The sequence below is a fragment of the Varanus komodoensis genome, unplaced genomic scaffold, assembly GCF_004798865.1.
Source record: "Varanus komodoensis strain SLA01 unplaced genomic scaffold, ASM479886v1 scaffold24, whole genome shotgun sequence".
Classification (NCBI taxonomy): Eukaryota; Metazoa; Chordata; class Lepidosauria; order Squamata; family Varanidae; genus Varanus; species Varanus komodoensis.
Genome location: NW_025335641.1, coordinates 8,231,258 through 8,256,823, shown reverse-complemented (window position 1 = coordinate 8,256,823; position 25,566 = coordinate 8,231,258). Strand labels below are relative to the sequence as shown.

General features: G+C 39.2%; 1 protein-coding gene across 3 annotated transcripts in view; it reads left to right on the top strand.

Annotated features, from left to right (window-relative positions):
- The window catches only part of EVI5 (ecotropic viral integration site 5), a 78,159-nt gene that overhangs the window by 22,314 nt on the left and 30,279 nt on the right, over nucleotides 1-25,566 (top strand). For 2 of the 3 annotated variants that reach the window (XM_044432588.1, XM_044432590.1), the window contains exons 4-15: nucleotides 1,153-1,377; nucleotides 4,235-4,309; nucleotides 5,169-5,294; nucleotides 6,493-6,636; nucleotides 6,905-6,994; nucleotides 7,094-7,191; nucleotides 9,144-9,204; nucleotides 12,526-12,579; nucleotides 16,164-16,196; nucleotides 16,723-16,869; nucleotides 23,942-24,076; nucleotides 25,022-25,162. In XM_044432588.1, the coding sequence (XP_044288523.1) occupies nucleotides 1,153-1,377; nucleotides 4,235-4,309; nucleotides 5,169-5,294; nucleotides 6,493-6,636; nucleotides 6,905-6,994; nucleotides 7,094-7,191; nucleotides 9,144-9,204; nucleotides 12,526-12,579; nucleotides 16,164-16,196; nucleotides 16,723-16,869; nucleotides 23,942-24,076; nucleotides 25,022-25,162 (1,329 nt within the window). The remainder of the gene's footprint in view (nucleotides 1-1,152; nucleotides 1,378-4,234; nucleotides 4,310-5,168; nucleotides 5,295-6,492; nucleotides 6,637-6,904; nucleotides 6,995-7,093; nucleotides 7,192-9,143; nucleotides 9,205-12,525; nucleotides 12,580-16,163; nucleotides 16,197-16,722; nucleotides 16,870-23,941; nucleotides 24,077-25,021; nucleotides 25,163-25,566) is intronic. The other variant, XM_044432589.1, reaches the window with a different exon arrangement.

The following is a 25,566-nucleotide window of genomic DNA, read 5'->3' as shown; positions in this document are numbered from 1 at the left end:
TACTTTCTATCCAGATTTGTTGGTTTTCACAAGGTAGTTGACACAATATAATTTACAATCTAGTGCCCTGATACAGATCAGGACACGACTGTGGCCTTGGAGGAAGAGGACACTGTGTGAAAAGAAAAGAAATTGAAGCCACCCTTCAATTAAAAAATAAAACCCACCCTCCTAAAGTGACATAAGAAACATAATAAAAATGAAACATGCAATAAAATGGCTGAAAATAATTTAAAAATAATAAAAAATTCATCTGCAGAAAATAAACTGTTTAGATCTAATCAGAGCGGATAATGTAAATATTTTTTCCATATGAGAATAGTATATTATTATTCAGTATGGGAGTTATTCTTTTCCAAAGCTGTGATGGCTCAAAGCAGGAGCTTTAATTCTGTTTTGTCTCAATATCGAAAGCAGGGTTAAGGATTGTCTGCACACTGTTGGAACTGGGCTTGAAAATCACATCATGCATTAAAAAAGCATATCCTTACTGAGCAAATGATAATGTGATTTCCCCACATTTCTGCCTGTAAGGTGTCAAGCAGGTCTCGCTGGGGTTTCCATCTACCCAATTTCCAGGAAGATGGCTTAACTTGGCACTGACCCATTTTGCATGGTGCTGGTTGATTAATAAACCACAGTGGCTTTTGCCCACACTGTGTGTGCTGGTTTACGTAATTGCTGATGTGGCTTGTTGTGACACCCAGACCTAGTGAGGGTGGCTGGCTGGGGTTAACAACCCAACTATCCATGGGCTTGTTAAAACCTTGTACCTCAACAGGTTCATACATTGCAACAGGCCACACCAGCAAGTGTCATTATGTGACTCCGTTAATCACGCAACAAGCACACACCTTATGTTCATGTGAACAGACTCAGTGTATGTTTAGAATTTTAATTAGGGATAAGGGAACAGTCATAGTAGTAACTAGGTGTGGTTAAATATGTGAAATATCTGCACTGGCCTTGACATTTCCCTTTTTTAGTTATACTTGATAGAGCATGTAGCTTTCTGTTCTCACATCCTTGTGAAAAAGAGAACTTAACACATGAATATGAAATTTTTCAATTAAATTGTCTGCATTGGGATAATTCAATTATTCTTTTAGTACAGTGAAGTTATGCTCATCAGCATTGTTTTTAATATTTTAGGAACTTGTTCGAAAAGGGATACCCCATCATTTCCGAGCAATAGTTTGGCAGCTTTTGTGCTCAGCTCAAAATATGCCAATTAAGGATCAGTATTCAGAACTCTTGAAAATGACTTCACCTTGTGAAAAGCTTATCAGAAGGGATATTGCTAGAACATATCCTGAGCATGATTTTTTTAAAGAAAAAGACAGCCTTGGGCAAGAGGTTTTATTTAATGTAATGAAGGTAAGTTGACAGGTTATATTTTTAATGGAAAATAAATATTAAATGTACACTGTGTATTTCTTTTAGCCATTCATGTCATCTCTGCATTTGGGAGCACCATTTGGTAGATTTGAGTACCAGATGCCAGTGGCAAAGAAAAATAAATGTTCATTAGCTTAGGAGCTTTCTCTTTTGGAGGCAGAGTGGTGTTAAACTAGTTGGTCCTTTAGTAAAATCCACTATAGTCTCCTGTTTTCTTCTATATATTTATTATATGTAATGGCTTGTCTTACTTTGTTGTAAAATGAGTGCTAGCTGAGTGACGTATCCACAGAAAGTTAGCTACAGGACTTGGTTTACCTTCACTGGGAGTGTGGTGGCACTGAATGGGAGCAGCATTTACCCCATTAGAAGAATGAATGAACACTTTTCCCCTGGACTAAAGTTGTCTTGGACATTATTTTCATTGCTTTATGGACAGCAGAAGAGTCTTACTCTTAAGGTGCGGAGCATACATGTATAGCATTTACAGATCTCAGTTACAGTCATATCTGAAATCTGTATTGTACCTTTTTGGAGGCTGGTGTTGACATTCTTGCAGCTGTAGAAGAGAGCCGTGATATTCCTCTTTGCATATTACATGTGACAAGAGTGAAAAAACACCCTTTGGGAGTCCACTGGGGGTGTACAATTAAAAGAACATTTACAGTTCATTAAGACATACAGGAAATAACGTGTGGCTTATAGGCAGTCCCTGAAGTGACTACAAATGTGGTCTGTACAAGGTGCATTTATAACCTATCAGTTGCGTGTACAGTTTGGAGGTGGGGGAATCACATAGGTAGTTTGCTAAAGGCACATGGGGATAAAACAGTAGGGTTCAACACAATACAAAGAGAAAAACCACCCTCAGGAAAGGCAGACATTAATATGTCTAAGATGTGCCCCAAAGGACAGACCTGACAAGGGACATCAGCATTTCTAAGGTGTACGCTTGTAACATGGGTTCCAGATCTGATCAGGAATCCCAGCTTCAATCTAAAGCTGTTCTTAAAGTGTCAGGCTTTTAGTAGCCATATTCTGGCAAAGCTTTTGCTCATTTTGGCCTGGCACATGGCTCATGTGAGCCAGAGATGTACATAACTGAAATATTAGAGCATTCACATGTCAACTGGCATCTACTTGTTTTAAATGGCTTGGCAATTTCAATTACAGCTTCTGATGCTGAGAGAAGAATTGGCTTATTGTTTGTACGTTAGGCACATCTATTCTAGACAGTTATACCAGCCAAGAGAATGAGCTCATGTAAATTGTCAATTAACTCTACTCCATAAGAATGTACTAAAAACATTCCCTATTGTTTCCTTTTGAATAGGAGTATGACAGCAAGATGGTAGCTAATTTTTTGTGTGCTTCGAGAAGGTAGCAAATGGAGGCCTTGGGAATATATCCAGAGTCGAAAAACTTTCCTTGCATAGCTTGAACTAGGGGACATTAAGTACTAAATAGACAGATACCATCCCGAAAGGCAGGGGTTGCAAACAAATACACAATATTTATGGCAACAAAAGGGATCATTAGAGCATAACTCTTGTGCCAAGGTATTTGTGGTATGCTAACTTAATCAAGAGCTTTATAATAGAATCCTATTGATGAGGATGCCATTGCCTTGGATTATAAATATTTCATATCCTATTTTGCTGGCTGGGCAGATTACAGACCATGTTCAGCTGGGCCTGTGGCTTAAATGAAGGTTTCTTTTCAGTTGAGGCAGCGGCACAAAAAAACAAAGCAAGAAGAGCTTTTGCCTGCTTTGAGTGTTGTGTAGAGTAGATGAAAAATGGAACTTGAAAAGACAAATCTACTTTTATCCAGCCTTGGACCATTTAAGCACTATCCCTTTTGACCCTTAGCTGTTTAGTGCTTGGAAGAAAAGGAAGCATTTCACCTGGAACAAGTTGGTTCTTAACTGTTGTCAGGCACTTGTGGCTAAATAGCATGGGCACTGTTTTCCTTTCAGCTCCCCCTGGCCATACGCAAACTTCACTTCAGCTGTGTGTGTCCCTTCTGTTGCCAGCACTTTCCCTTCCTATTCTTGTGCTAAAGGAGAACAAAGAGAATTATAACAGCAAATTCCTTAATGCTTTGGTGGCACTTCACACCTTCATCTTTGGGTGACATGGCCTTCAGTACTTCTTATAACCCCCCCCCCCCACTGCCTTAATTGTTTTTTAATAGTTGACTTCTTTAGAATTGTTGACTTCTTTGCAAATTTTTCTTGGGGGCTTGTTTGCTCCCCAGACCTTCTTTGACAGCATCTGAATTTTAGATCCTTTTAACACCTTCTGGGAACTACCCTTTTCTTTTCCATGCCAGCCAGGATTCTTTGAAGATGGAGCATATCAGCCAGTAGCAAGTTTCACCTCAGATCAGCCTGCATATAATTGCTTAGATCATCCTGTGCAGAGTTTATTTGGATCAAATCTTGCTCTCTAAAAGGGTGGGGGCAGCTTAGCGATTTGTAGGGATTTATGCAGATTGTGCAAAGTTCCATTATTTCTTTTAATTGATTGATTTGATTTGATTTAATTTAATTGATTTAATTGTGCCTGTTATTAATGATAAGGGCAGAAATATTGACTTCCTCCTTTAGTCATTTAAAACCTGTGGCTTTTAAATGTCACCTGGCATTGTCTGTCCACCTTCGTCTGCAGGAGCAAGAGTTTGAAAATGATAAAATTGTCATCCTTAGGGAAAAGAATTTCATGTCCGCTGCCTTATTCTATGCTCCCACAGAATACCTGCTTCCCGCTTGATACAGCAGATATACTGTTGGTTCTCCTATTTAATGTCTTAACACCTTTTCAAAATTTTCTAGGCATATTCTTTAGTAGATCGTGAGGTTGGCTACTGCCAAGGAAGTGCTTTTATTGTTGGATTACTTCTTATGCAGGTAGGTAAACAAATCTTCATTAAAATAATAATATTAATTATAATAATTATAGGTAGGTCGGGTTTTATGAATTGAAGTTCTTGTGGAATATTATAACTAGTTTTTACTGCTGGCTAGGTGTGTGTTTTTCACATAATTATTTAGTAATTCATGAACTCTGACTTTGAGCTTTACTCTTTCTTCTCGAATGTTAGACCCTTGAATAATAAACGTCTACGTATAATTCCCTTGTTTGCTAAAAGAAAGAATTCCAATTATAATATTTTTTCAAGCAAACTGTGTTACACTAATTCTACAAAGCTGTTGTAGGATGCAATAGAAATAGCTTTACAACATGGCAAAATCACTTGGGGAATTTAACATCTGTCAGCAAGACTTACACAGCTGAGGTCTCTCTTGGCAAACATCATGAAAGAACATGCTACAATACTTAATATTGGCCAGAACTTACTTGTTTTAGTAAACCACACTTCAGGAACCAGGGCTGAGCCTGGTAATAAGTAGTCTCCAAATCAAGTCTTTGTGTAGTACAGTATTTTCCGGTGGCTAATTGAACTTAAGGGGTACCTGCAGACCCTTTCCTTTGCTGTAATATAGCTCCACTGGTAAAAAATTGGGTGTCCATGAGGCCATCAAGCCATGAGGGATTGAGTACCAAGATGTCCTTTTTTCACTCATTTCAATACTGCAACAAATATTTAGTATTAAATTTAAAACTAGGAAGCTTCATTTTTTTTCCATGTATACATTGCATAACTCTTGTGACTATGTGGTGTTGGTGTTAGGAATTTCTTGGAAATTTTCAAGATGGATATAACATAAAACTATTAAGTGCTGACACTGATCTCCTTCAAAACAGATGCCAGAGGAGGAAGCATTTTGTGTATTTGTTAAATTGATGCAAGATTATCGGCTTAGAGAACTCTTCAAACCAAGTATGGCTGAGCTGGGCCTTTGTATGTATCAGTTCGAATGTATGATACAGGTATATCAAAGATCTGTTACCTATTGTATGTACATGCTGGGGCAGGCTAGGAGTTATAGACTTTTTTCTATCTAAACTTGCATAGGATTGTGTCATAAATTGCTTTAGGTTCCTCCCCCCCCACCCGCCTGAAGTTGCGGATTAGGAAAACGACATGGAAAGTAATAACTAAAAATGCTTACAAAAATAATTTGTAGGGAAATATTCCTGTGTCCTAAGGCAAACTTTTCCAACCTGGTTTCCTCCAGAGGTTGTGGAGATCAACTGCTAATCAGCCCTGACCAACATGACCAATGGTCAAGCATCCTAGGAGTTTTAGTCCAAAGCATCTTTAAGGTGCCAGGTTGGGAAAGCTGGCTATAGGAGGAAAGGTGTTGGCTTCATCTACAGTCTACTGCTTAACTAAGGAATGTGAACATCCTGGTTTCTGTTTTATTTTTCATACTAACCAATATTTGAATAGTCTTAATAAGATAACATCAATGCTTTACAGTTAGTTATAAGAAAGGTAGCCAGGTTGGGAGGGATGACATATGAGGAGAAATTGAGAAAACTAGGTCTTTTCAGTCTGGAAAAGAGGAGACTCCAAGGGGATCTTTCAGCAATGTATAGGTATGTGAGAGGCTGTCACGTAAAAGAGGGGCATTACCTGTTCTTCCCTGCAGTGAAGGATGTGTTCCAACGGGGCAAAGCTCAAGGAACCAGGCTTCAGGTTGGATGTCAGGAAGTCCTTCACGATGGTTAGGACCCCCAGGATATGGAATGGGCTTCCAAGGGAGGTGGTTGAGGCCCCATCAGTGAGGGTGTTCAAGGAAAGATTGGACAGCCGCATGTTGCGTATTGCATGAGTGAAGCCAGCTGGAGCTGGGGTCAGACTAGCTGGTCCTGGAGACCCCTTCTGACTCATTTTGTTTCTATGTTTTGATGTTTCTATATCATCTCACACAAACATGGATAACCTTAAGTAGTGGCTTGCCTAAAGAATTCACTTTATCGCATGAGGACAGCGTGATCATAGTGTGACATTCACACCACATGCTTCATATGCTTGATATAGATCTTTGTCTTTTTCTTGATACAAAGATAGATCATCCTGTATAATGTACAGTCATTGTGAAAAAAAGATATCTGTTTCAAAGAAACAACTTTCTGAAGGTTTTCCTAAATAAAGTCCTCTCTCTTTTTGGCTCTCTTTCAGGAGCAGCTGCCAGAACTTTATCTGCACTTCCAAGCCCAGAGTTTCCATACCTCCATGTATGCTTCCTCATGGTTCTTAACTATTTTTCTTACATCTTTTCCACTACCAATCGCAACAAGAATATTTGATATATTTATGTCTGAGGTAAGCTATTCCCTGGTGCCTGTGTATTCACCCAGTTAAGAGCCATGTTGACCAGTGTAGGTTATGGTAGTTGCTTGGGTCAGACTTGACATTTTGTGTCTCAGTTAAAGTGGATTCACATCCTCATTTCTATGTAGATGAATCTGTAGCACTGAAACTGTATCCATTTTCCAGTAAACCTGTTAATTCAAAATCCCATTGATTATTCTTCAAACATGATATATTAGATATTGGAAATACACATCTAAAATACTTGCCTTATTCCTAGGGTTTAGAAATTGTGTTTCGAGTTGGTGTAGCATTGCTGCAGATGAATCAAGCCGAATTGATGCAACTTGATATGGAAGGGATGTTACAGGTAAGCTCAGTGCTGCAGTAATATATTGGATCACTGGAAAGTTTGAGTACAGTATCAGTATCAATCACGTTTGACTGTGTACTTTGATTTTGTTTTTAGCACTTTCAGAAGGTCGTGCCGCATCAGTTTGACAGTGGGCCAGATAAGTTAATCCAAGCAGCTTACCAGGTCAAATACAATGCAAAAAAGATGAAAAAGTAGGTATTACATTTTGTTGAAGGGGCCTCATCATAGTATTGTTATGAGGAGGCAAAATATTTAAACCACTTTCTAGGTTTTTTTTGGCTTTAGACAAAACATTTGGCTTTCTGAATAATGTTGGGCTGCAAATCTCAGTAGCTCTAGCCATAACAGTGAGCGGTGGCATGAGTTTATAGTCCAGTAATATCTATCTAGGGGTCTACAAATTGCCCACCCCTGCTTTAGACTGTGTGAATTTAAGTTATATGGAGAATCTCAGCAGTTTCTGTGCTAGTATTATTAACTAGTTGCACCTTCCAGATGAGTTGAACTGGAATTTTCATGATCACTAGTAATTATGGGAATTGTAATCTAATGCATCTGTAGAGCAGCAAGTCGGGGGAAAGCTTAGAGTAGTTTCTCATTTTCTAGACAAAAATATAGGCTTCCTTGTTAGTCCATAGGGTCAGATTGGGGGAAGTAATCACAGCTGTGGCATAGTACCTATCAGAATCGATAGAAAATCACAAAATAGGTAGCCAGTTTTTGAGGGTGGTTTTCAGACTAGATCTTAAAAAGGGAGATGAGAAGGGGCTGCTGGAAAAATGGATGGTGGAAGATGGGAACCTTCTAGAGCAGGGGTAGGCAACTTTTATGTGTCCAAGGATATATTTCTCAATTTGAGAAAATGTTCTGGTACCATTACAAAATTGGCCTGCTGGAATTGGCTTGCAGCCTCCTGCCAACTTCATTTGCTAAAAATGTCTCTAAGTCTCACATGGGAACAGAAGATGGAACAGTTAAAGACACTCACTTTGCTTTGAAATGATCTTGGCCGCTAATGAGAAGCTTAGTTATTAAGGGCAGTCATCAAGAAAGGGCTGCAACTCCTGTTAGAGTGTCCCTAAGCTACTATGTCAGGATGTATATATGGAATTTGTAAAGAAAAGAATCTTCTTGTGTTGTATCCAGCGGTGGGTGGCCCATTTGAGCCAACAAGAGCTTTCAGCTTTTGTCAGTTTTCCTTCCCCCAGTACCAGGCTCCCGTGTTGCCCTTCCCAGCACTTTCATTCACCGAATTCTCCAGTGGGTCTTCTGTAAACAAAAGGGCTCCATTGGATACAACTCCTTGACTTTTCTCTAGAATCTGTGCTACAGATGTACAGTTAAGACCTTTTTGTTAGAAAACAATCTTTTATCAACCCCGTTCATTAGCCAATCTTACAGGTTTGTGTGTTATTTGCATGCAGACTCAATATACATTTAGGCAAAAGCGTTTTGAATGGGCATAACATTTTCTAGTTAACCTAGCTGCTGCCATGTCAGTGTGTCTGTATTTGGGGTGGTGGTATCTACCCTGGAGTGTCTGAATGGACATAGACCCAGTAAAGCACTCCAGAGAATCGGTTCCTTTCCCTGTGCTTAGCATTTCGGGGTAAAGGAGAGGAAGGTCTGTTTTAATGACTGCAAAATATCCATGTTCATGTTTTAGGCAGTCATACAAATCAGTATGAGACTGTAGGTGGGACTGCAGGTGGCGCAGTGGTTTAAACCGCTATGCTGCTGGGCTGGTTGATCAAAAGGTCACTGGTTCGAATCTGCACAACGAGGTGAGTTCCCGTTGCTTCGTCCCAGCTCCTGCCAACCTTGCAGCTCGAAAGCATGCAAATACAAGTAGATAAAAAGGTGCCACTTCAGTGGGCAGGTAACAGCATTCTGTGCACCTCGGTGTTTAGTCATGCCGGCCACATGACCACGGAGACTGTCTGCGGACAAACGCTGACTCCCTCGGCTAGGAAACGGAGATGAGCACCGCCCCCTAGAGTCAGGCATGACTGGACTTAATGTCAAGGGAAAACCTTTACCTTTACTTTACAAATCAGTGTCAACAACTAATGTGCATGTTACGTATCTATTATGTCCTGGCAAACAATAACAACAATTTGTAATGGCTTTCAATTTTCTTCAGGTTGGAAAAAGAATATACTACTATAAAAACAAAGGAAATGGAGGAACAAGTTGAAATTAAGGTAAGTGCCGGATTTTTGTAAGTGCTAAAGTACATAGTACAAAATCAGGTTCAAGGGTTTTTTTTACTTAGTAGAATTGTGCAAATTCTAGGCACAGTAGTTTTGAGAATTAGTGTAGCGTGATGGCTAAAGTGTTGGATGTCAGTTGGGTGGATCTGTAGTCAAAAAGAAGTTCACTGGGGTAACCTTGGACCAGGTGCTGGCTCTTAGCTGATTTTCCCTTACCCGGAGTGAAGAACAATGTCTGTTGTTTCGAGCTCTTTGGAAGCAAGGAAGGTTGCAAACATAGCACGTGAATAAATAGCAAGCTCTTGCAGAGGCATGCTAGCTTCTATTAGCACCGTCATCTGTGTTAGTACTATATTTGTCTTCTATAATAATGAAAAATATAGTATGGGAAACTAATACCGTATTGACGTTCAACATTTCGAGACTATATTTAAAACATGAGTGTGATGAGAGGTAGGTGCAGTAGGTTCTGCTGTTCCCAATGCCAGCTCTTCCTGCTCTTTATCCCCTACCTTACCCTTGAAATGGCTTAATTATATCTAGAAAGGTGATGCTGGAAGTGTTGTCAATACTGGGTCATATCCAGTTTAGATCTGCGTGGACTAGGCCTATTGAAATAAATAGGATTTAAGTTAATTGTGACAAACTGAAGTTTCCTTCATGTCAATGGGCCTATTCTACATGGGACTAACATTAGATTATACCCATTAAGTACTCCAGGGATATAACAGGTGCTTGTGTGTGTGCTACGTTTGAATCAGTTGCACAAAATGCACTCTCACAAATATATGGTATGACTAACACTAATCAAAAGGGCATGGACATGGAGGGTAGGAATGTCAGAGGAATCTGCAACAGATTTAAGTGAGTTTGGATTTCTAGATTCAGCAGAATTGCAGACATGTTTTTTACTTTCCCAAATTTTATGCAAAATGAATTGTGGAAAAATACAAAAATAAACAAGTGCTGCCTGAAAAATCTGCATTTTTCACCATAGGCTAGAGCACAAAAATGCACATGTTAAGGGGATTTGTATGTCTTTGGAAATGCAAATTTGTGCAAGTGTCAGCAATGTGGTTTGGGAATTTTTCCAAAGCTATATTTTTACATAGAAAATGTCCACACCATGTTACACAGAAATCAGTCTTGTTAGAGGGACTAAATACAAGATACAGATTTCTATGAGTTATTCTTCTAAGGCTAGCATTGACAAACCTGAGTGCTCAGTTGTGCTTGGAGGAACTAAAACTAAGGTATGGTGACCTCTTCCTATGCACAGTGCAGTTGGCTCCTGGCTGGGTCTGGAGTAGACTTACAAATGCTGAATTTGCCTGGTTTTCCATATTTGAAAAAAAAAAACCTGAAGCTAAGACCATGATTACCAATTGCTTCACTTAAGAATGCAAGAAGAGGTTTGCTGGATTACACAAAGGGTCCATCTACAGGGTGGACCAAAATAGGTACACAATACTGATCAGGTCATGTTTAGTTTCTGAGGTGCATGAAATGTCCTCCATCAATGTTATAACATTTCTGGAACCTCTGCGACACAAATTCTATAAGCTCCAATGCCAGTAAATGCTTGTAAGATGAACTCCTTCAATCTGTCCTCTCCATGACCCGATCAGTAATGTATAACTATTTTTGGCCCACTCTGTGTTCCAGCATTTGGTTCACCCAGGGACCTGGCCAGGCAGTTGGCCTCCTGCCAAAGTTCCCCAGCCTGTACCCACTGCCCCAAGTCCACCCTTTTTGTGAAATAGGATGTTCATCCAGGTCTTCTGAATCCAATTTTTCTTAATGGAACTGATAAATAGTGCACAGAGTGAGTGAAGCTTCAGGTGCTCCAGTTATCTCAACAAAAGCAAATTAAATTGATTATATATGATGCATCAGCTATCTTTGGGTATATGTCACAAAACCACATGTTCTTTCCAGTATAGTCATTTTTCAAAACTATAAATAAGCAGAAGTATGTGCTGTTTCCTTTACAGTTTTATAAATATTCCAGTAAAATGACTTTCACACAAAGCTTTGAATGTGCTTGTGTATAATAGTTCAACTATATTGTGTGGTTAATTTAATTTCCCCCAAAGCAGATGTTTTAGTGAAAATACTTTGTAGCTATTGGAAAAACTTTTGATATATTTATGTTGCATATAAATTTAAAATTGAAATTAGTTCTGATTAGTTCTGATTATGAAGTTTGAGGTATTTTATGTGTTTATTGGAGAAATGTATGTTGGGAAGTAAAAATGGGTCAAACATGTTAAATAACATCATTTAGAACATTGGAAAATTTTCCAAATCTACTTTTTCCAGAAAACCAACATCAGCAGAGTGTGCACAACTGCACATTCCAGTAATTGAGCAAAAATAAGATTCTGTTAATGCATAGACAGTGGAATGAAGATTTCTGACAATCTGCAAAACATAGAACAGATCTAACAAAATCCATACATCCCATAATAAAAGGGAATGGTCACAGTTTGAATTTAGAACTGATGAATTAAAAACAGCATACCCACAAACAGCCAAAATGTTAACATCCGCTCAAAAGTTTGGCTCTACCTGCTCAGCAACAAAATGTGCATGACCATCCTGATGACAAGTAGTTTGTAAACACCGATAATTATTACCATTGGGCTTTCTGCATCCTTTAAATAACCTTTATCCAAGTGTTGATTCTAAGTTAAACATGGCTAGGATCAGTCCGGTAGTGATTCTGGGGTTTCAGTATGGATGATGATCTAGGTAATGGTAATTATGCGTGCATGTGCCCAGTACTGAGCACGTGTGTGTGTGCAGAGTAAGGTGCCAGGAAATAGTGATACAGGTGCAAGCTGACCACTGGACTCTGCCAGTCAATTTGGATTACCAGGATTCTCCCCTGCTCCTTTTAAAACTTTACAGGACATTTAAGAATTCAGGATGTTGTCATGCATGATATTTGCTAGGTGGCTTTGTGTTCAGCAGGGGACCTTGAAGCCAAATCTCTCCCTGTGGCATTTGCCCCTCGTCTTTTGAAACATTGACTGGGTTACACTCCACAATATACCACTGTGCATTATGAACAGAGTTTGTTTCAGAGTGGCTTGCTTTGTTGTCCAGACCCAGCAATGCAGTTTGTTTACCCTGTACAAACCACTCTGGCCAGATTCAAACACCACAACAAGATACTGAAATAAACATTGCTCACAGTACATCATGTTATGCAAAGCCAGTCATTGTAACCTACCATCTTTCAAGAGTTAAATATATATCATGTAATTTCTCAGATTAAGTGCTTTTACAGTTTTGTTTGCTTTTCAGAGATTGCGGACAGAAAACAGACTCTTAAAACAACGCATTGAAACACTAGAAAAAGTAAGTTTTCAAGCAACTGTATCTGAAATTCATCCTGTCTTCATTGGTTACATATTTTGTATTAGAAGTGCAGATCCCAGTAGCTGCACTAGCTTGGCAAGAGCAGTGCTAGCATCTGCTTAGGGCAGACATGTCATGAGGCCTAATAAGTAGAGAAATAAAAATTTTAAATTATGGACACCTGCCATGCAGCCACAACTTAAGAAATGAGTGCAACAAAGTTATGTGGCACTTTAAGGGTTAACAGTTTTATTGGAACATAAGCTCATAAAGAAAAGACAGGAAGTCAGTGAAATTGGAGTATGTACATAATGAACTTTGGATAGAAGGTCAGCAACCTCAGGCACTCTTCTTGTTGAGAAGAAGCCAAGACAAAGCCAGCCTGTTTCAACTCTGCATTAAGCATTGACTAATTAGCAAGGCATTTCTGTTCTACCAGTTGCAGTTTCGTGTTATCAATCATGTATTGCCCAGCAAAATTAGGTCAGATGTCTACAATTAATGTACCCTCAGCATAGCTATAGATAGTCTTTCAAAGTATATGATGCTTGCAGTGAACTTTCTTTTATCTTTCACTGTTGATTAAGCTCATGATTAAAAATGAAAATCTTCTGAAGTTAAATTATACTCTGCTCAATTTAGAGCTTTGAATTAGATATTCTGACTACCATATGAGGGATCTCATTCTTTCAGTGAAAGCAGATGCTTGTAAGAGATTGCACTGAATGAGGAAAGGTGCTTAATTGGGATCAGATTTGTACCCAAGTGTGTTGGGAACAGAACATCCACCCTTCTCTCTTCACTGTGAAAAAACTGAAGAAGAGCAGCTTGCCTGTGATCCTGCTTAGTTTGTCAGATTCCAAGCATCAACGCTTTTCCATAGGTTCCAAGCCCTGTACCTCATTCTGACCCATCCACCGATCCCTTGGCACCCTTTAGGTGCATAAAGAATACATCCTGTGAGAGTTCCCCCGCAAACCCAGCATCTACAACTGCTACAGATTCCCTCTTATTTTAGGCAATCTTTTGGGGTTGGATGCATGGATGCTAGAACTGGACAAGCTACTGATAAAATTATCATCTGGGAAAAGAAAGTTCAGATAATACTTTTTTATATATTTCACAACTGGCAGTGGCATAGGCCTGTAAATATCTGTTGTTTTATTTTTTAAAAAAATCTAGTGATAATGTGTGTGTGTTTCTACTGGATATGTTTTTTGAATATTTGCAGATGCAGCATAAGAAACAAAAACTAAACTGGTTGTATTTACAAGGGTTGTATGCTTTTTGTCAGTTTTTTTAAAAAGCTAAATACATTGACAGTGGGAAATCTTCAGTCATGCAAAAACAGCCTGGAAGGCTACCCCTCAGTTTCCATGAGAGAGGATGACTTTTTGCTAAGGGATGAATCTGTCCTTTATTGCTCATGGTTGCCTTGAATTCAGTCTTCTAGCAGATCTTCTGTTCTTTAGTCTTGCTACCTTTCTAATTCCACCATATATTATTAGTAAGGTTTTACCTTGTTCTTTTTAATGAGCAAAAGCAGATAGGGGGATTGGACCCATTCTGAGAGCCTGTTATTTGCCTTTGTGAAGAACTGAATTTTCCCAACAGCTAAACAAGATTAGTAAATATTTTCTTCCTACAGGCTGAGCAAGATGACTGCATGTTTTTTCTAAACCTCTGAGTTCTAAAACAGTCCAGTGTTGTTCTCGCACAAAATGCGTCTTGATGGCCACTCCAGTGCATGCACTTGCTATAAAATGTTACAGCTGAGGAAAAAGTCTAGTTCAGTTTGACCCAGTCCTCCTGCCTCAATAGCTTATGTTATGTTCAAACATTGGTAACAATCAGCTGTTTTTGTAGTCCACAACAGGACTTTCTTTCAAGTCTGGTACTCATGGATTCTTGAACTATTTCCACTGCTACATTTCTGGTCTCTGATTTAGAAGCTCTCTTAGTTGGGTTTTCCAGAAAATTCTTTTGTTCCAAATATCAACTGTTTTCTGTTAAGTTTTAAGAATTGTTTCCCCTTGTTCCCCCAAAACAAAAGAATGGTATACTTTAGACATATAAAAACCTTGAAGAGATTCAAGGAAAAGCAAAATCCTCCTGCAAGAAGACAGCCAGATAACTTACGAATGTGTAACTTGCAGAACATGATTCTTCTATCATGACGTACCTGTGAATAGCTCTAGAATTAGGTCATGTCTTTAGAAAAGCCCTCTGGGTGATAACTGCAGAAACCACAGTAAGAATGATTATCCTGGCAGGGTTGTCAGAATTTCCTTAGTTTTCAGAGAACTAGGGAATCCTTAGTTGCATCTGGTTTTCAGGACCCCTTAAATGGCAACAGCGTTCTATGCCCAAGTGGCTTGCTTAGGATATCTTTTGTCATTCCTTTGATAGCTTTCCCTTTTATACTGTCACATGCATCCTTCTCCATAAGCCCATCCATCCTGCATCTGGTGGGTGTTGGTAGGGTTCCTAGTTCTAGTTATTTCTAGTACTTGAGCCTTTCTCTTTCCTTTGGAGGACTTCCCATAACATTCTTGTCTTAGAAATTACAGATGGCAGAATTGCTTAAATGTTTTGCCCAAAAAGTATGTCTTCTCTGTCCGCGGAAGGAGATGCAGCCCTTCTTAACATGAAGTTAATCCGTTTTTTCAATATATATCCTGGATTCCAAGGGGAATAGGACTTGAGGACTATCTCATCCCCATCATAAAATAAAAGTAGAAAAGTAAGATGCAAATTCTTTTTTATCTGTTCAAATTCAGATAACTTGTGGATCGTTTCTGTTCAAATTCAACATATGGATAGCTTCTGCCTAATTTATACTGGTTAAGAAATGTTCACCTTGGCTTTAAATGAGTCTAGCTTTTATCTTCAGCTACAACCTTTTTCTAGCTTAACTCTGACTTTGGAACTTGAAACAACAGTTTTCAAATGGTGGTAGAGCTATTTGATCTGTTGCTGGGTTAAGGTGGCCCTCTCTGGACTGAAAACTGCCTGAATGGGGCAAATTGGATGATACTGAAAGTTCTTTCCTGTTACATAATCTGAGCAGGGAAAGTTTAAGTGATAAAATGGCAAAGAATTGCTGCTGAATTTAGCTGAGTGTAGCTCAGATTTAACTTGCATATTTCAACTGCTCTTCATGCCTAACATTTTGGATCACTAGACTCCTACCTCTTAATGGCACAAATGGCACCCACTCCACTTTGATTAGCTGAATGTTCTGAGTGTGTACAATTATACCGACTTTCTATCCACAACACTGACTGAATGAGTTCTGCATAAAATTATATAATTCTATGTGGCCAACTGAACATTAGACTTATTTAATCCTTTAAATGGGTAGTGTTGAATTTGGACTCCCCCCCCCCAATCAGATATTTCCCTGTGCTGCTGCAATGTTTGGCCATTAATCTGTGTTGTCTTGGCTGTCCAAAAATATATACTTGAAATTTATTGTGTACAGAAAGTAGGTAGAGCGTGGGCATAATTCTCCTCTCTTGACTTTGTTGCTTTGTTTTCCTTTTTTTCTCTTATTCCTGTCTGAACTTTTTTTCCTTTTGTAGGAAAGTGCTTCCTTGGCAGATAGATTGATACAGGTATATTTCTTTAGTATTTCACCCTAAAACTCTTCCCAACTTGCAAAACCAAGCTTTCTGTTTTTAATGCATGTTTAACTTACATGCGTTTTCGAAATGAAACGTCTCTCCTCTAGTTAATTGAGTGACTGTTGCAATTCTATGTTAGAATAATATTTAGATACATGCCTACACACTGCTAATGACATCTGAAATTCGTAATAATTGGTGGGCTCTAATTTTGTTTCAGCACTAATTCTGTAGATCACTACAAAGCCATAGCAGATGTGCATGCACAATGGAGTAATAAATGCATGAGCAGAGTGCTACTGAATGCAAGTACACAATTGAGCTTGCTTAGGAATACTAAACATTTTAATGTAATGCAGTACTAAACTGCTTTACTTCACTAAATTTAGATAGTGGCTGTCGCAGTTCTGTGATGATTTGCAAGACATTTAACCATATGGCAGAATAAATATGTAAAACTCTCGATCTTCCCTGGATCGGTCCTCCAATTGCTTTAAAAAGAAAATTATGTCCTAAGGGACAAGTGACAAGGGCCCAGGAGGCTGAGGAAAACTACCTCATAAAACGGGAGCTGGCCACCCTCAAACAGCAGAGTGATGAGGCCATGACTAAACTGGAGCAAGCTGAGAATACCATCAGGGAGCTCCAGCAGAAGCAGCAATGGGTAAGGCATCTGGCAGCACCTTCATCTGTTTCTGTTTTCTCTCTCACTTGCATTTATTTCTGTTGCTCCGAGCATGATCCTGGTCTTTCAAATATTGCTGTCTGTGATATCCATGTGGATGTAAAGTATACTGAAGGCAACTCAGATTAATCATTAGGTAACAGTCGTTGGCCTGCCCACCGAGCCATGGCTGAAGGGGCCCCTTTGCCTGTACTAGTTCTCCTGTGCTTGCAGAAGTGACCACTTGTGCGGGAGGGTTTCGCACTTCTGAAAATGATGCCAGGTTTGAGCAGAAATGCTTGTTTACAGTTTAGGACAGGTCAGCGAAACTTTCTTCTGCAGGTTTTGTTGACCTGCCCTGCTCAGTGTTACTACTGGTTTGACTTCATTTGTAAAAATGCAAAAAGCCCCATTGTGCAAGCTGTCGCTTCCCCAAGCTCACAGGAACTATATTTACCAGTAACCAAATCCTGTTGTTTTCAGTTTGTTAGCTTCCAAGAAAATGTACTAGGATCATGTTTGGTATAAATGGGTAAACAAGAAATATAAGATGGTTACATTTCTACTTCCTTCCTTCTCTCCCTCTACTACACCCTTACACATACACAGAGTCTTGGTCAAATTTAAAAGCAGTTTGGGGTTGGCACAAACGTTTTTCTATGTATGGCAACCAGAAGTTTACTCCATTGATTGTACTTACTCACATATACAATAGCTATCTAATAGCTTCCTTTAAAATTAATATCATGCGTATATAAATGTAACCAATCCAATTTTGCATGTCTTATTATTTACAGTTTTGTCATAAGAAGACTACAGATGTTTTGTAATCTTGATATACTGAGATTAGTTTTATATAGTTGGGAAGTCTGCATGTTTTAATCAGCTATGAAAATAATTGGCATTATGATTCAGTAAGTACTTACTATCCAGTTCAGCAGTAAGCTGGGAGTTCTGGGCTTTCTGAAACGTGAAGGTAGTTTTCAAGCTTCAGCACAGTTAAAGTGAATTTATTCCACACAGACTTGTCTGCTTTTGCTGCATTTCTTTCATTATTCAGCAACACTGTGTTTCAACAGACAAAGTATTTGTATAGCTTATTTATTTATTTATTTATTTATTTATTTATTCATTTATTTAAAGCTTTTCTACCCTGTCCACCACTGATGTCTCAGGACGGCTTACAATAAAAGAACAAATAAAATAAAACAAAACAAGCACAGCAGCCAACAATTCAAGATAATGAAACCCCAGTTAAAACCAACTCGACATTAAAATAAAGGGAAAATACAAAGGTTTTCGCCTGACACCAAAAAGAATAAAGCACCAGGCAAACCTCTCTGGGGAGCGTATTCCATAGTCTAGGTGCCACTGCAGACAAGGCCCTTCTCCGGGTAGCCATCCTCCTGATCTCCTTCAAGGAGGGCTCCTGGACCAGGCCTTCCATCTCAGATCTCAAGGGGCAGGAGGGCACATAGGGAAGAAGGTGCTCTTTCAGGTATCCTGGAGCCAAGCTGTTTAGGGTTTGATAGGTTTAGGGCCCTTAAATTGGGCCCAGACTTCAATTGTCAGCCAGTGTAACCAACAGAGGGCTGGCATAATATGTGAATACCTGCTGGTCCCTGTTACCATCCTTGCAGCTCTATTCTGAACCAACTGAAGTATCTGGACCGACTTGGCAGCCCCACGTAGAGCACATTGCAGTAATCCAGTCAGGACGTTACCAGAGCATGGGTCACTGTTGCTAGGCAATGCTCATCCAGGTGAGGGCCCAGTTGGTGGATCAGCCAAAGCTGAAGGAAAGCGCCCTTTGCCACTGCTGCCGCTGAGACTCCAGGGACAGCTCTGGGTCGATGAGCACTCCCAAACTGCGCACCCTGTCCTGTAGGGGGAGTGCAACCCTGTCCAGGACAGGGCGAAAGTCACTTACCTGGAAGGCTGAACCACCCACCATCAGGACCTCCGTCTTATCTGGATTATGCCTCAGCATTAATATGCAGCATTCTATAAAAATTAACTTGGGCAATTGCACTTGCTCATAAAATGTAGCTGCTTTTCTTGTATGTATTAATTTGTCCAAACTGGAATGACCAGCTTGCAATCCAGAAACTGAAGCTGCATCTTTAAAATCATCCATTGCTTCAGAAGATGCAGCAACCGTGGCTCCTGTCTGTGTCTGTCTGAGTTTGTTTGTTCACGAGTCCCAAACTCCTGCTTTAGTCGGTTCCCAAGCAGGCCCTGTAACACATAGGAGAAGCATATGAAAGGGATTAAAGAAAACCGCATATGGGAATCCATACTTTCTGACCCTCCTGCAGTGTGGCAGGATTCAAAGGAATAAGGTCAATTTGTTGAGTTGCAGCCTGAGTTGCAATACCTACAGCATATACTCAGCTGTCCAGTTGTAATACTCATTGCCGCCATGTTTGATAGCCGTAATACACATCTGGACTTATGCTAGTTGACCATGTTGGTTGATCTAGGTAACATGTACCCCTGTCCTGCAGGCATGAGGAAGGTAATGCTATACATGCTACTTTAGGAAAATAAATACGGGCGTATGCTTTGCAAAATGTATTAGGCATCTGTTTCCTTAGACGTAAAATAACAAAACCTTGCCATCCCTATTCTGCTTCTTCACTGTCAGTCCATAGTAACTACTACAGATGCCTGTCTGATGGCCTGTTACCTGACCTAGATATTGTGAAGAAAGAATAGTACATTTTGGAGTTAAACAGGCAAAAGGAAAACAGCTTCTCTAGAAGGCAAACATGTTCCTTTCTACTGCAGTTAGGCAGTTGACATACTGCTTACGAGGCAGCAGGTCTTACGAATACTACAGAGCAATGTAGCAGTTAATAAAATGGAAGAAAATTCTTGGTTTTGGAATGGTTATTTATAAGATACCATGAAGGCGGCAAGTTCATGAACATGATGATAACTTTTGTACAGGCACAACATCTCCTATGCTCATAATAAAGTTTTGTTCTCATGCTTTTTAAGAGCTGGAGTAAATCCAGGTATGGATTCTTGGACTCTCTGCGTATGTTTAAACCCTCTTTCTACAGTGACATCAGGGTAAGGATTGCAAAGCAGTATGGTAACCATGAAGTGTTTCAGCAAATTTGAGGTCCTGTGGTTTACTTAGTAAAAATAAGTATTTTATTTATTTTATTTATTAAAACATTTTTATGCCGCCCCATTCGCTGAAGCCTCGGGGCGGCTTACAACAAATAGTAGTAACAAGTACTACTTACAACAAGTAGCAGTTAACTTTCAGGGAAAAATCCCATTTGCAAAGCTAGAGTCATTGAGCAAGATGCAGTGTCTGCGTGCAGACTTCAACTCTTCTTGAACTCCTCTATGCCTACCCAGATCTGCTCCAGAGGGACCCCAGCCCTACGGAACAGATGCAGGGGAAGCTCCCTGTTCTGATGGTGGGATCCATTCTTTCAGCAGGAAGCATTAATTGGACACAGCCAGTATCTAATGCATATTATTGAGTGTTACATCTCTACTATATGCCTGCTTGCTGTGGCCACTGATAATGAGATCAGTAAGGGCAGTGCATGGGTGAGCTGTTCTTCCAGGTCCATAGCTCTCTCAACATGCATAAAATGCCCAAAGCATCACCATTTAATTTAACACGAGTTATTCCTGGTATCTGTTACATTTTGTAAATTATTTTCTGTAAAGCAATGCGAAAGTATCTGTCACAAAATAGTCCTTTTGATGTTGTGTATGAGTTCTGCAAATGAAGATTAAGTTGCTGTTTAATGTATAAAGTGACCACAGAAGTTACCTGAACTGGGTGCAGTTTGGTCACAATTGCAGTGATTCCTTTAGTTCAGCTGTTTTCCAGGGAGTGCTGGCAGCCATTTCAAAGTTGTAGGGCACCACCCAGTGGAAATACCTGCCTCCATGGACTTTTACATTTGCCCACTCAGGCAGCAATCCCTACAATACTAACCAAGGAGAAAATGTAGTTGAACTACACAACAAATGATTTCACAGTGATAATAAGGAAAAGGTTTTAGCCTAATCTTTGCAGTACTGAGTAAACATCCATGTAATGGTTTCTTTGAGTAAGATCTTTTTGCATTTATTTCACAAGGCCATCTCCTGTAGAATTTCTGGTTGTTTTTATGATTTCAGTAGTTTTGCCTTTCCACATTTCTGTTTACTCTGCAGACTGTAAGAAGACCAATACATTATTATGTACAAAAACCATTCTAGACAAATGTCTTCCATAATCTTATTGCATAAGTTAGAATGGTGGAACTGATAATGCAAAAATGCAAAGGATTTCTGCCTTGTTCTTAAATCTAAGCTTAATGGTAATGTCTCTACAAGGAATAATGCAGTTCTCTTCCATTATATTGTTGGACTACACATCTTGAATAAAATTTGGAATTCAACTACTTTTCTGCAAAGAGGCATATACACATATAATTAAAAGTATTTGACTAGTGTTGGGAAGAAATGGAAATGTAGCTGGTCTAAATAATTGGTCTGGGATATAGAGATGGGCAGTGTACTTGGGAAAGATGTTTTGAGGTTCTGATTAGAGATATGTCAGTCATGAACACTCAGGCTCATTGAGGTTCTCTGATTTCAGCCTCAAATCTCATTCATTTCAGATCATGAGCTTTGCATGTATATTTTCTGGCTAATTTTTCCATTGTGTGTCTTTTTCTCCCATTCACTAACGTGTTTGTGGACAATTTTCAATTGTGCACACTTTTAATTCATTTTTGCTGTTGCATGAAGTTTTAGAAACTTAATAATGTACAGATTTCAGGGTGCAAATTCTGTTCCTGTGTGCATTCATTTCTGAGAGGTGTAAACTGTGTAAATTCTAGGTAGCAATGTTCCTAATGTTGTGATACTCAAGTTTCTATGTTTTGTGTTCCTTTTAACTCCTGTTAAGTACCTTGGGAGAATTTGAACTTCTTGGTATACGATGCAGGATAGAGGAATTAACTGAGAAACTTGCTAACTGTGAACCAAATCACTTTTTCTAAGTGGCTGGTGATGAAATGAAGGGTAAGAAGAAAGTTGGCATGGTCTGGGACCAAGACTGTTGATGGACATGTAGTGAGAAATGGAGGACAGCTGCCACAGGAAGGAAGAGTGAGCTATATAAAACAGCCAGTATTTTTAAAGTGGGTGCTGCCTGCACGTATTCAGACTTCTCAGCCACAGTGACTTGACCTTTTTTGAGTGCAAGGCGATATCTCAATGAAGTCCAATTTTGCAACTCTGCCCACTTGCAACTTCCAGTGTGCATGGTCTTAAAAGCAAGTTGCTGCACTTAGACGAGCTAATTGTACTTAGTTGGGGCATTGCAACCTAATAAGGTAAAGATATTATGAAAATAAGTTTTTGTCTTCATGTACTGCAGTATTAAATGTAAGCCATTTAGGGAAGTTATTATATACAATGGTATATAAGTAGTATATATAACTTTTATATGCCATGCTAGATTTTAAAATAATGCATTCACAAAAGATATAAGAATGCCCTTTATATGTAACAGTCATTTTTAAAATAAGGCTATGTAATAAATAAAAGCAACCTAACCAAATATAAAGGTAGAGTTGTGCCTTCAAATTAAATAGTCTCTTCTGTGAATAGATGTTTCTTAAAGATAGTTTTCAGTTGTTGTTAACTCTAAAGTTTAGCAAATTGTTGCATGAGTGCTATACTTAGCAATATGCTTCTTCCACATTACTAAATGGTGAGTTCAGTATTAAAAAAAGACATGTAATACTCACCAAACTCCAATGTGAGCATTATTATATAGGAAAGACTGAAAAGAGTCCTAGAGGCATTTCAGGTCTCACCAGTTCTTTCAGTTGCTCTGTAGGCAAAGTCTACTTGGAATGAGATATTACTGGCCATTGCAAGACAGGACACCTTTGCTGCCCTTCCTGCCTCTCTGTTAATGCATCATAAAGAAATGCATACCAGGATAGCATAGTCAGTACTTCTCTGACCCTTTTCTAATTCCTGGGCTGCCACTTGCATGGCAGAAATCCTGACTGGAATTATGAAACTGGGGAAGGGCACAAGAAGGGTGCTGGTTCGTGATGTACATCCCCCATAATTTTCAGTGGTGGTGACTTTCATTGGCCAGCAATGTACATGTGGCCTCCAGACCTCCTGAAATTGTAGGGGAAGGCCTGTAACTCGTATTTGCCATGTAGAAGGCCCTAGGCTCAATTCCCAGCTTCTTCAGGTAGGGTTGGAAAAATCTGGAGAGCCACTGCTAGTCTGTGGGCTAGATGGACTGATGGCCTAGCTCAGTGAGCACCAGCTTCCTGTATTCCAGCGTCCACCCCATGCCTTCCATAAGAAGCAACGGTGGCACAAATGAAAATCTGTTACTGTGATGAGTAGCCTCCTGCTTGCCGTGAGTGGTCTGTTACTTTCTGCCGTGAAAGGGACAGCTCTGGCAGCTGTGCCAAATAAAGATGGCCTCGGAGTGCAAGACCAGCCTTTCATTAGTCACCACAGCAGACTGGCTGACTCAGATAATCTCTGCTCGGAAAAACACAATGACTTAATGGCTAGCCGGAGAAGTAAAAATATTTAAGCCTTTAAATACTTCTGTTATAGCTTCAGGATTGGGTATACTTTTGTTGACTGGAACAAATCTTTAGTGGCGCCACAATTTGCTGACAATTCTGACTCACAGGGTGACCGAACCATGACATGGGAAAACTGGAGGTGTGTTTCCATGGCTTTCCAAAACAACTTGTTGCACTACTTAAACCTCAGGTGTGGGGTATTTTTTTTAAAAAAAGCAATCACTGTTAAATGGAACTTGAGGCAATCTGGTAGAATTTCATGATCTGTGAGTGCCTGATTCCTAATTCAAGTAAAATCTCCTTGTTTGCAGGGGTGTTGCTAGTCTGAATAGACCTATATTGTAGACAGAAGGCTAGACTGTTCAAGCAACACGCATGTTGTTTCTTTTTTAAAATCCATATTTCTTCTCTTGTTTTTTTTTAGCTATCTAGATATGTACTTTTCTTCTCTTAATGGTAATGTTGCATTTACTCTTTAGCACAAGTGCAGTCCCCGCTATAGTGAAGACTTCGTGCTGCAGTTGGAGAAAGAATTGGTGCAAGCAAGACTGAGTGAAGCAGAATCCCAGTGTGCCTTGAAGGAAATGCAAGATAAGGTTCTTGAGATGGAAAAGGCAAGTCAGCCCAGAATGCTTCTTAGAGCTTTCGACATCCTTAGAATGGGGCACAGCTTTCTGTAGCACCTAGACTTAATGTTAAATTTGGGCCAGTTTTGATTGAACGTTGCAAGGTTGGGTCTTGCAGAGATCATGTGTTTCCAAATGGTTTGGTACCAGGATATTTGAACAATCATATCAATGCGTAATATCCTATCCACCCACTGTGTTCAACAATTTTCTATATGGACCAGCACTTTCAGAAATTGCAGTTGAGTTGGATCTTTTCTTTTGTACCTTGAAAGGTTGTAGAATTTGCTCTCTAGAGAAATATCTCTTAAGAATATATTTGCAGCTTGTTTAAAGCTTATTTCATTAAATAATTGGTGTGCAGAAAAGTTTTCTTCCTATTTTTATACCAAATTACTCTGTAAAATTAATTTTGGTAATTTGAATTCTTTTTATTATAACTTGAACTGTTGTGTGTCGTAATTGATTATTTTTATTATTTATTAATTTTATTATCATTGGTTAGCTGCTTTGAGCTGTGTGTGCATCTAGTAAAATCAAGAACAGATAGGTTAGTTGTTATGGATATGGTCTGCTTGTAGCGTCATCTGGAGGTTTTTCCAAGCATTGGTTTATTTTGGGAGTATAATATCATCAGTATAACAGCTCCTTTAAAACTGTTGCATTGTTTTATGTATAGTTCTTGATAATTTAATGCACATAAGTGCATTTTCTTTATATTTAGCAATAGTTTGATATCAGTACAATTCTATTTGGTACTGCTTTTGTATTTTGCTTTTTGTATTTTATAACTTTGAAAGCACCTCCCAATATCCTGTAGTTTCTGGAGATTTTAAACTAGGTGGTCTAGAGTTCCTTTCATTCTGCCCTACATCATACAGTGCCAATACTCCATGGATGCACTTGATTTCTTAAGAGCTTATTTTGTTGCAGAGGAATACCTCTTTGCCTGATGAGAATAATATTGTTAGTCTTCAAGAAGAGTTGATTGCAGTGAAGCTAAGAGAAGCAGAAGCTCTGATGGGTTTAAAAGAACTTCGACAACAAGTTAAAGATTTGGAAGAACACTGGCAGGTAGGTTTATGTATCAAGGCATGCAAATCAAGTAACCCTACAGTTGATTTGACAATAAATCTTGCAGATCAATGGATGAGAGGTGTGAGAGTCAAAGCTGGGGTCCATGCAAAGATGAAAGAGTGAATGAGTCCTTGTTTCCAGTGCAGAAAGTATAAGTGTCTGTGCTAATTTCTGGCCTGTATGGTTCTTGCGCATCTTTCTGCAAGTGAGATAACTAAATATGTATAGCTACAAACACAGAGAGCGAGTGAGCAAGCAAGCAGCTGAGATAGCTGTATGTCAGACATGTGAACAGTGCTTTTTTTGTAAGAAAAACGGTGTCGGAACTCATGAAATTATTTACCTTTCGCACGTAGTCAATCACTGTACACCCACCCACACACGTCAGTTGTGTAACGAAA